Raw genomic sequence first — 11,031 nt, forward strand, 5'->3', positions numbered from 1 at the left:
TTAGACAGAATATTTGCTGTGTTAACTTTTACTGTTCTGCTGTGTTGTGAGTGTTTTTCCTGTGACTAGGGTGGGTTGTGTGGAGTCGAGGACTCCCAACTCTGGGTCTCACCAGTCTGTTTTGATTTATTTTACCTCATTTTATTTCTTTCATTTCTTTGGTCCTGGGGAGGCTCCTTGCTGTTTTCCCTTTGCTCTCCAGGGCCCTGTGGACATTGTTAACCAAGTTTGGTTTTTTTGAGGGCTCTCCAGATAAATAAAAAGAGCCACGTGGTTTAAAAAGTCGTTGTTGAATGCTTTTGTCCGACCTAGGTTGCCTTGGAGTAGGGGCACCCGAGTTATTTGGTTAGGCACAGGACGACGGAGTTAAGTGGGACCGTGCTAGTATTCCGTGTGCAGGCGCTGCTATCATTGCAGGTCCGGGCCTGGAGTCCTCCTTTTGTGCCTACTGTTGCCAGGTAACTAACCCCATTCTTACTGAAGTAAGTGTCCGGGTCAATCGCGCTAGAGGGGGGTACGGACTTAGATCCCACCACCCGCTAGTCGTTCAAGGCAGCCTGTGCGCCCTTCTACCCCTACATAGCAGGGCTAGTAGCCCCTCACAATTGGCGTCACGAACAGGATTCACCCATTGGCTCGGGGTCGTTATAGAGGAGGAATAGAGTTAAGGCAAACATGTCTGAACTAGAAGATTTGAAAAGGAGCTTTGATGAACTACAAGGGAGGCTTGCGGAGCAGGCGGGTGCCTTACAGCAGGCACGAGAAGAACAGAGAGAAGCTCTTTCTCTCGCAAGGGCAGTGATTGATCAACAGGCCCAAGCTTTAAAAGCCCCGGCGGCAATCTATGTCCACCGAGACCGCAAACTGGCAGATTTTAGTGGTTGCCCTGGAAAGAGTGGAGATGATTGTGTGGAAGAGTGGATCGCGGCAATGCGGTCTGCGTTCCAAGTCATGAAGGTGCCAGAGGCGGACCGTGTAGAGCTGGTCAAGCAACACATAAAAGATGAAGCCAGGGCAACTGTTAAGTTCATGTTGGATGGGGCAGTAGAGTCTGTCGAGGGCATATTTGAGGTTCTCCTTCAAACCTATGGAGACAAGGTCCCCATAGGTACTAGGTTGAAGGAGTTCTATGAGAGAAGGCAGATGTCCAGCGAGACGGTCAGAACTTATGCCTATGACCTACAGGAGAAGCTGGCTTTGATTAAGAGGCGAGAACCCAACCGCGTTCCCGACTCAGAGACGGTGTTGAAAGAACTGGGTTTGCGAGATGACCTTTTGAGGCGAGAGATGAAAAGGAGGGTCAAAGAGGAGAAAGGCCTAACCTTCATCGGGCTGCTGCAAGCCGCAGTTGACTGGTCCGAGGAAGAAGAAGCCCAGTCCTCTCTCGCCTCCCAAAGTAGGCTCAGAACTAGAGGTGCGGTTAACGCTGCAGTACCGGCCGAAGATAAACCATCCCCCCTCACCCTGGAGATGCTCCACGAGGAGGTTAGGAAACTAGCTGCTCGTCAAGAAGAGCTGTACTTAGCACTACAGAGCAGGGAAAGAGGGAGCAGCCAGCAGAGTGCACAGCGCAGGCGAACACCCCTGAGGGACAGCGAAGGGCGATATATTTGCTACAGCTGTGGAGAGCCTGGCCACACTAGCCGGCATTGTACCAAAAAGCTAGACGCAGGGGCTCTGGCCCCTATCCCCATAGACCTGGCGCAGGTGGCATTTTCTGGCAATCCAAACGCCAAGGGTGGGGCCAAGAAACACCCCACCACACCGGCCATAGGCCGCCAAGCAGCCGAGTGTCTTCTGACAGAGGTGGAGGAGAGCCTCCAAAGGAGTGCTCTTGGAAGGTGTCGCACCGTCCACCTTAAGATAGGGGGGGTAGACACCACCTGCCTCTGGGACACGGGGTCAAATGTGACAGCTATTACGGAGTCCCATTTCCGTAGGTGTTTTGGGCCACAGGAGTTGAAGTCAGCAGACTGGATTGAGCTCACAGCCGCAAACGGGCTCGATATTCCTGTCTTGGGCTGCTTGGAGGCCGAGGTTGAATGCGCCGGGAGAGTGGTTGGTAAGAAGTGCATTTTTGTACTCACCGATACTCACCCCCAGGTAGACAAAGCTAATGGGCTCCCAGGGATTGTGGGGATGAATGTTATAGAAGACCTCGAAGCGCTCTTTATCGCAGATGGGGGTCGCGTCCACATGGACCCCCACGCTCCAGACGAGACAGAGGCCACCATCCGTCGGTTGATAGCCCGAGCGAGGAAGGAGTTCCCGCGCACGGGTCCGGGTGGCAAAATCGGGTTCGTCAAGGTGGCTGGCAGGGAACCCGTCATCATCCCCCCGAGGAGCGAGAAAGTGGTGGAGGGTCGTTGCGGGGTCTCACCTAGGGTTGAGTGCCAAGTGCTGGCAGAGGCGGCAAAAGAGATAGAGCTGCCGCGGGGACTGTTAGTTGCCAACACTATTGCGACAACCAGTGGTGGAAGAATCCCTCTCAGAGTGATGAACACAAGCGAGAGGGCTGTCAAGCTGATGCCAAGAGCCAGGCTTGCCGTTGTAAGCAAACCACGAGCTGTGCTCCCCAAAGAGGTTGTATGGGTAGAGGAGAGAGAGGGGGCACTCGTGGTTAAGCCGCTGGGTCAGGGTGAGAGTATAGCGACAGGGGGCGAGGTTGGGCAGTTGCCGGTCCCTGTACAGGCTAACACCCGGGACCTCACTGAGCTACAGCGTCAAAAGCTTTGTCGGCTGTTAGCCCAACACCAAGACGTATTCTCGGCAAGCGAAGTTGATTACGGCTACACCACCACGGTGACACACAGTATCCCCACCGAGGCACCCCCAATCAAACAGAGGCACCGAAGGGTCCCACCCCATGTCTTTCAAGAGTTTAAGAGGCACGTTCAGGAGCTCGTTAGCCAGGGGATCCTCAAAGAGAGCTCCAGTCCTTGGGCCTCACCTGCGGTGGTGGTTATTAAGAAAGATGGAAGTGTTCGATTCTGCTGCGATTACAGGCAGCTGAACGAAGTGACGTGCAAAGATGCCTACCCACTTCCCCGCATCGAAGAGTCGTTGGATGCGCTCGGCAATGCGCTGTTATTCTCGACCCTGGACCTGACCGCAGGCTACTTCCAAGTGGCCATGAGCGAAACGGACAGGGGAAAAACGGCGGTTACAACACCATTTGGCCTGTTTGAATGGACTCGGATGCCATTTGGCTTGTGCAATGCCCCAGCCACTTTTCAGCGGCTGATGGGTATGGTACTGGGGGACCTCAGTTTTGATATACTCCTTGTCTACCTGGATGACATTATAGTCTTCTCCCGGGACTTTGATAGTCACTGTGAGAGGCTTGAGACGGTGTTCGAACGTTTGAAGCAGCACGGGTTGAAGTTGAAGCCGACCAAATGCTTCCTTCTGCGGCCGGAGGTTAAATTCCTTGGCCACGTGATTTCTGCTAAAGGCGTCCAGGTAGATCTAGAAAAGGTCAAGGCCCTGGAGGCATGGCCGGCTCCAAGGAGCGTGCGAGAGGTGAGGCAGGTGCTTGGATTCATGAGCTACTACAGGCGGTTTGTGCCAAGGTTTGCACAGTTGGCCAAGCCTCTGCATGCCCTGGTTGGGAAAGGGTTGAAAAACACGTCGAGGGGCACCCAGGCGTTTGTTTGGACCGGCGAGTGCCAGGAGGCCCTGGACGAGCTGAAACGATGCCTGGTGTCCCCTCCAATCCTGGCATATCCCAACTTTGGCCTACCCTTTATATTGACCACAGATGGGAGTCTGCACGGACTCGGGGCTGTGCTCAGTCAAAAACAGGAGGGCGTAGAGCGTGTGGTAGCCTACGCGAGTCGGGGGCTGAGAGGCTCCGAGAAGAATGACAAGAATTACAGCGCATTTAAACTGGAACTTCTGGCGCTTAAATGGGCTGTCACAGAGAAATTCAGGGACTACCTGATGTACGCCAGATTCACAGTAGTCACGGACCATAACCCGCTGCGCTACCTGGCAACGGCTAACCTGGGGGCTGTCGAACAGCGGTGGGTAGCACAACTCGCTGAGTATGACTTTGAGGTGTGTTACAAGCCTGGGCGACAAAACACGAATGCAGACGTCCTCTCCAGAATCCCCGACCAAGAGGAACCCGAGCAGGAGGACACAGGCAAGGACTTTATCAAAGTGGGCCCGGAAGAAGTGCGTGCGTGTCTGTGGCCCGCTAGGTTGGAGAAGGATGGTAGGGCTGATCTGAAAGCCAGAGTACAAGCGACTGCTGGGAAAGCTCTCGGTGGGCACAGCTGGGAGGAGGTCGAAGGGGCTCAGAAAAGCGACCCGGTCGTCGGGCCCGTGTATCGGGTGGTTGAGAGGGGCACGGAGATGAGCCATGCCGAGCTCCACGCGTTAACACCGGACGCGAGGCGGCTTCACCAACAGCTCGACCGCCTTAGGCTTTATAAGGGTGTGCTGTATAGGCATGTCAGTGACCCTCATGATGGGGAGGAGATCAGGCAGCTCATTGTCCCAGAGACCTTACAACGTAAGGTATACGAGAACCAGCATGAGCATGGGGGGCATTTCAGTGCAAAGAGCACCCTCGCGGTGATGAGAAGGAGCTATTACTGGCCTACCATGAGTAGAGATGTTCAAGATTGGGTTCAGCAATGCAGGAGGTGCGCATTGGCAAAGGATGTCTTCCCCAACCACAGGGCCCCCATGACCTGCAGCAATGTCACCGCACCCCTGGAGGTCCTCGCTATGGACTATACGGTGCTAGAAAAGTCTTGTGGGGGTTACGAAAATGTCCTTGTCCTTACAGACATGTTCACCAGGTTCACCGTTGCCGTCCCCACCAGAAACCAAACTGCTGAGACGACAGCAAATGCTTTGCTGAAACATTGGTTTACCTATTACGGGTGCCCGGCCCGGTTGCACTCCGATCAGGGGAGGAGCTTCGAGGCTAGTGTGATAAAAGAGCTGTGCAGGGCCTACGGGATTGCCAAGAGTCGCACCAGCCCTTACCATCCGCAGGGGAACGCGCAGTGTGAGAGGTTTAATAGGACCATGCACGACATGCTCAGGACACTGCCACCAGAGAAGAAACGGGATTGGAAAACATACTTGCCAGAGTTGGTTATGGCTTATAACTCTCGTGAGCACTCCTCCACGGGTTATGCGCCCTTCTACCTCCTGTTCGGGAGGGATGCCAGAATGCCCTTGGACCTCCTGGGAGGGAAAGACATGAGGGAACCAGAGGCGGACAATCTGGACGACTGGGTCCGGGACCACCATGAGAGGCTTAGGACCGCGGTGGAGGTAGCAAGCTCGGCTACTCAGGAGGCCTCTAGGAGGAGGAAGAGGATCTACGACCGGAAGTCCCGCGGCGCCCTGCTTCAGTCTGGTGATCGGGTGCTGTTGCGCAACCACAAGCCCAGAGGCAGGAATAAGATCCAGGACAAGTGGGAACCCAACCCTTATTTGGTGGTGAAACAAAACCACCCCGACATTCCTGTGTTCACGGTCAAGCCAGAGAAGGGTGGCTCGACGAGGGTCGTGCATAGGGATCAGCTCAAATTGTGCACCTTTCAAGCGCCGACATGGCAGCCGAAGCAGGCCAATAGGCTGCCAGCCGAAGTGGAGTCCGATACCGACTTCATGGAGGGGGTTTGTGTTCTACCACTCCCATGTGAGTCGGACCCGAGCGCTCTCATTGCCCCAGGGGCGGACGAGGTCGGCGACTATGTCGCCCAGGGGTTAGAGCCGGATTTAGCGGGGGAGGTACAACCAGTTATGGCCCTAAGTGAGCCAGAGGACAGCGATGGGGCCTCAGAGGCGAGTGATGAGGTGCACGAGGAGCGAGGGGAGGTTTTGCAGTCTGAACGCCCTTTGAGGCGAACCCGAGGGGTACGTCCTGCGAGGGATGAACTGCTTGAGTCGTCGCTGGTGTGGCAGGGTTTAGCTGGGGGGAAATGTGAGGGCACATATTTACAACCCTTAGAAAACGGTCACGGGGTTGTTTACAGCCTGAAGCAGCCAAGAGGGAGTGACGTAGCGTGAAGAAGACGGACATGCGCAGTGGGAGAGAAGACGAGCGGAGCAAAAGAAAAAAAGCACACGTGTCCGGATGAGAAGAGACGCCAGGAAAGGGCCGCGGTCAGGAAGAGACCCGAACAAAGTATAAACGGGAGGTTAGCGAGACAGTATACGGTACCGCAGCGAGTCTAGGCTGGGTTTCCGTCCGTGTATGCACTCTGACTCCGGCTACAGCGGCCTTACGGGTGTAACGTCGGGGCGAAGTGTCGGCGGAGATAGCGCTAGCAGAGGGGCTAATCGAGAGCTAAGGCTAGCGGCCGCTCCCCTCCAATCGGCCTCAGTTTCCCGGCGTTGCCAGTAGAGTTTGGCGACAAGAACGTTTAGAAAGCGAGACAGCACGGCTGGCTGTCTGGCGAAGGACCAGCGAGTTTCCGGGAGAGGAATTGGGCGGCCTCACTTCGCACGGCCTGGGGACTGCCGTAGCGCCGTTAGCCCGCGGGACCGCCATCTTGGGCCCCGATGTCGGCGGTGTTTGGAGTACCCTGCCACCCAGACGACGCTCCGGTTGTTCACCCTGCTTCAGCTGGCTGTGTGTAAAAGTTTCACCTACCCGTGGGTTCATTACGCTCCATTTCAGGAGGGGCAAAGGTACAGTTCCTGTGTTTTATTTCCTTGCTTTGATGTGGACCAGAGAATGAACATTCTATTCCGGCTGTGGAAGTTCTGGACAGCCTAACAGACTGCAACTCCGGTTAATGACACATACCCCTAGAACTATCTGTCCGTCCCACCCCAGAGACAATTTACTGGAGTGAACTGTAAAGACTGAAAATGTTCCTTTGGTGTGTCGGACATTATAAATGATGTGATGAGACTGTGTCGACCATTTTAGACAGAATATTTGCTGTGTTAACTTTTACTGTTCTGCTGTGTTGTGAGTGTTTTTCCTGTGACTAGGGTGGGTTGTGTGGAGTCGAGGACTCCCAACTCTGGGTCTCACCAGTCTGTTTTGATTTATTTTACCTCATTTTATTTCTTTCATTTCTTTGGTCCTGGGGAGGCTCCTTGCTGTTTTCCCTTTGCTCTCCAGGGCCCTGTGGACATTGTTAACCAAGTTTGGTTTTTTTGAGGGCTCTCCAGATAAATAAAAAGAGCCACGTGGTTTAAAAAGTCGTTGTTGAATGCTTTTGTCCGACCCAGGTTGCCTTGGAGTAGGGGCACCCGAGTTATTTGGTTAGGCACAGGACGACGGAGTTAAGTGGGACCGTGCTAGTATTCCGTGTGCAGGCGCTGCTATCATTGCAGGTCCGGGCCTGGAGTCCTCCTTTTGTGCCTACTGTTGCCAGGTAACTAACCCCATTCTTACTGAAGTAAGTGTCCGGGTCAATCGCGCTAGAGGGGGGTACGGACTTAGATCCCACCACCCGCTAGTCGTTCAAGGCAGCCTGTGCGCCCTTCTACCCCTACATAGCAGGGCTAGTAGCCCCTCACATATTGGACCCTCCACTGCAAGGAGGACGGCGCCCTACTCCATCTCCTCTCACTTCTTCAATGACCTCTGTGTCAGCAGACCAAAGACCGACAGTGCTGGTCACCACAGTGAGTAAACCGGACCCTGTCATTTTAACTAATCCAGTCACAGATGAACAGGGGACAGGTTCCTTTGCCCCGCCAACACGAAAGAGACGGCACCGGCGTCATCCTCGTCAAACCGAAGCTCACCTCACTCCTGTGGTTTGGGAAGAACCAGCTGACTCTGGACTGACCGTACGAGGAGCCGCGGACCCAGTGCTAGAACATGAGCCTGCCACTACAGACAATCGGGAGGCTGAGATTCTCCCCAGGGCTTCCCCAGAGGCTGAACTGGAGGCCTCAGTTGCCTCTGGCCCCCTGGAAATTGCTGAGCCAGCGGTAACATTGTTTTCCTCTCCACCCTTCATGTTGGACATATCACCCTCACTTCAATTAGCTGCCCAGCTAGTCGGTCAGTCATCATCTGTTCCACCTTCCACATCCACTGCTCTGCCACCACATCCACCGCCTGCTGCTGCCATGTCGCCATCGTCACCGCTAGGTGACCGGCTCAGTGTGCATGGGGATCCCGCGCCGCAGCCGGAGGAGCTCAGCGAGCCGGAGGAGCTCAGCGAGCCAGCTGGGGGGCCAGCACCGCTGCTGGAGGAGCTCAACGAGCCGGAGCTGGAGCTCAGCGAGCGGGAGTCGCAGGAGGAGCTCGCGCTGCCCGAGCAGGAGCTCAGCGAGCGGGAGCCGCAGGTGGAGCTCGCGCTGCCCGAGCAGGAGCTCAGCGAGCGGGAGCCGCAGGTGGAGCTCGCGCTGCCCGAGCAGGAGCTCAGCGAGCGGGAGCTGCAGGTGGAGCTCGCGCTGCCCGAGCAGGAGCTCAGCGAGCGGGAGCCGCAGGTGGAGCTCGCGCTGCCCGAGCAGGAGCTCAGCGAGCGGGAGCTGCAGGTGGAGCTCGCGCTGCCCGAGCAGGAGCTCAGCGAGCGGGAGCTGCAGGTGGAGCTCGCGCTGCCCGAGCAGGAGCTCAGCGAGCGGGAGCTGCAGGTGGAGCTCGCGCTGCCCGAGCAGGAGCTCAGCGAGCCGGAGGTGCTCAGCGAGCCGGAGGTGCTCAGCGAGCCGGAGGTGCTCAGCGAGCTAATGCTGGAGGAGCTCGGCATGCCAAAGGAGCACAGTGAGCCGGGGGAGCCCAGCGAGCTAATGCCGGAGGAGCACTGTGAGCTGGAGCAGCTCAGCGAGCCACCCACTGAGAAGCCCGCACCGCTGCTGGCGGACCTCAACGAGCCGGAGGGACCGGCGTTGCCAGCAGAGGAGCTCAGCGAGCCTGGTGAGCCCGCGCTGCCACCGGAGGAGCTCGGAGGTCCGGAGGGATCCGCTGAGCCAGAGCTGGAGGTCGGCGTGCTGGAGGGGCCGCCACGTCCAGCAGCCCGGCCGCCACGTCCAGCAGCCCGGCCGCCACGTCCTGCAGCCCGGCCGCCACGTCCTGCAGCCCGGCCGCCACGTCCTGCAGCCCGGCCGGTACATCGAGAATCATGGGTTGTGCTGAGGCGGGAGCTACAATGCCGCCGCCACCGGACCCGTGGCCGCCCGCCGGAACTGCAACGCCGTCGCCACCGGATCCGTGGCAGGCCGCCTGAAGCGTTCTGCTCCCACCACGGGGTTGGAGGTAGGCCGCCCGAACGGTTTTCCCACCACTGCCTGACCCATAGCGGGTTTTGCCTGCTTGCGGTCCACTGGGTCGGCCGCAAGAACTGTTGCTGCCACCATGGCAGTGGTTGGACTTTTGAACTGGGGTTTTCCGGCCCTCCGTCCTGTTTCCCCCCCCCCGCCGCCCGCCCTGGGGTGGTTGGGTTGTGGTTTCTGTGTTTTGGGTCGTCGGGAGCCGACCCTTAGAGGGGGGGGTACTGTCACGGACCCGGCTCTGGGGACTCGGGGTCCGTGGGCAGTGGGGACTGTGACTATTATTGTTGTTGTTGTTGTTATTATTATTATTATTATTATTATTATTATTATTATTATTATTATTTGGTGTGTTGTCTGCACTGCCCCTATGCACATCTGTATGTAGGCAGGTGTGTGTGTGTGTGTGTGTGTGTGTTTTGCCTTTCTGCTGTGGCCAAGTTACAGGCACCTTCAGCCCTGGGGGCGTGGTCTAACTTGAGGGCTGGCCACACCCGAAGTCCTGGCCGCACACCTGCTCCTCATCTGGGCTCGTCGGGGGAGCTATTTAGATGAGCGATGGAGCTTCCACCGACGCTGGATTATTGCGTTTGACTACACGTCAGTCTTCAAACAAGTCAAGTGTGAGTGTATGCCTGCTGGGATAAGTGTTAACGGCTGCCTCTATTGTTTTCCCCTCAGGAGGAGTGTGGGACGAGAAGGAGCAGTGAGCACGGGGAGTGCAGGGACACTGGGGCAGAGAGCACTACACGGGGACTTTTGGGAAGAAGACACTACACGGGAGTCTGGGAAACTGGGGATTTATTGTTGTTTACTTCACCACCTTGTAAATAAACACTGTTGCACTGAAGAGTCCGGCGTTTGGGTCCTATTTCCCCATCTCCCCACGGTCTGCCAGCCAGACCGTGACAGATCTACACCATCACACTATTGTCAAGGTGAGGGAAAACCATGATTTCCTACATGATCTGTATTGTATCTGTATCTGTATTATAGAGGACATAAAACAGAATCTGCCATTAGCAGTCATTGGAACTTAATGATCTGAAATGTTATATTTGTACAGAAAATGCCTGCTATTTTATGTAAGTTACATTTGACATTTCATATAGGTAAAATACAATATCCTCTTTGCTTCCTCATGAGAAAAAACATTGGTGTACAGTTGCCTCCAAGATTTGGCTGCAAGATAGGCAGAGAATTGTTGTCAAGCGTCTCTTTTCTGATGCCTTTCTTCGATGGCCTTCGAGTTCAGCTGAGAAGATAAAAGAACAGCATATGTGCATTCTCACAAAAGGTTGACAGTCAACATTGTCTTCTGGCTTCAGCAGGACTCCCATGGGTTTCCTATTATCTTCCCTGAGATGATGATTTCAAACTCAGTCAGTCCACCAGCTCAAACTAGGCTGCTATAAGGAAGAAAAATAACACAGTGTAAGAGGAGATAGAGCAGCTGAAACGTGATGCCTTTAAGAATTTTTCCTTCATTGTGAATTGAACGCAGTGACCATTTTGACCTTGCCAGATATCAGTTGTTTAAAATGTTCTTTCCATGACTCCTGACTACAGAGGGAATTTGGTGTTCTATAGAAATGTTATCTTAGATGTGTAATGCTGAAAGACAGAGAGAATTGTGTGCTATTCTTGCTCTTTATATACAAGGAAAGAGATGACTGTTTTCTGGCTTTGAAAGTCATCTTGTGCACTCAAATCAGCAAGGTTGGTTTAGCTCTGTCAAAATAACAAGGCCTCAGGCCCCAGGCTGCATGTTTCCATGTTAAAAAAAGGAGAAAAAAAATGTGTTGTAGGTGTTTCTACTCAGACCTT

At 55.1% G+C, this 11,031-nt stretch overlaps 1 protein-coding gene across 1 annotated transcript; it reads left to right on the top strand.

Annotated features, from left to right (window-relative positions):
• Positions 1-7,514: 7,514 nt before the first annotated feature.
• Positions 7,515-9,330, top strand: LOC147322262 (uncharacterized). The gene is made up of 3 exons (XM_086305187.1): positions 7,515-8,283; positions 8,596-8,916; positions 8,951-9,330. The coding sequence occupies exons 1-3, from the start codon at positions 7,564-7,566 to the stop codon at positions 9,068-9,070; spliced, it is 1,161 nt and encodes a 386-aa protein (XP_086161313.1). The 5' UTR covers positions 7,515-7,563; the 3' UTR covers positions 9,071-9,330.
• Positions 9,331-11,031: the final 1,701 nt, after the last annotated feature.

The sequence above is a fragment of the Aulonocara sp. 'chitande type north' Nkhata Bay genome, linkage group LG9 (assembly GCF_057382095.1).
Source record: "Aulonocara sp. 'chitande type north' Nkhata Bay isolate Kocher_YH1m ecotype deep benthic linkage group LG9, A_spYH_male_GT1.1, whole genome shotgun sequence".
NCBI lineage: Eukaryota > Metazoa > Chordata > Actinopteri > Cichliformes > Cichlidae > Aulonocara > Aulonocara sp. 'chitande type north' Nkhata Bay.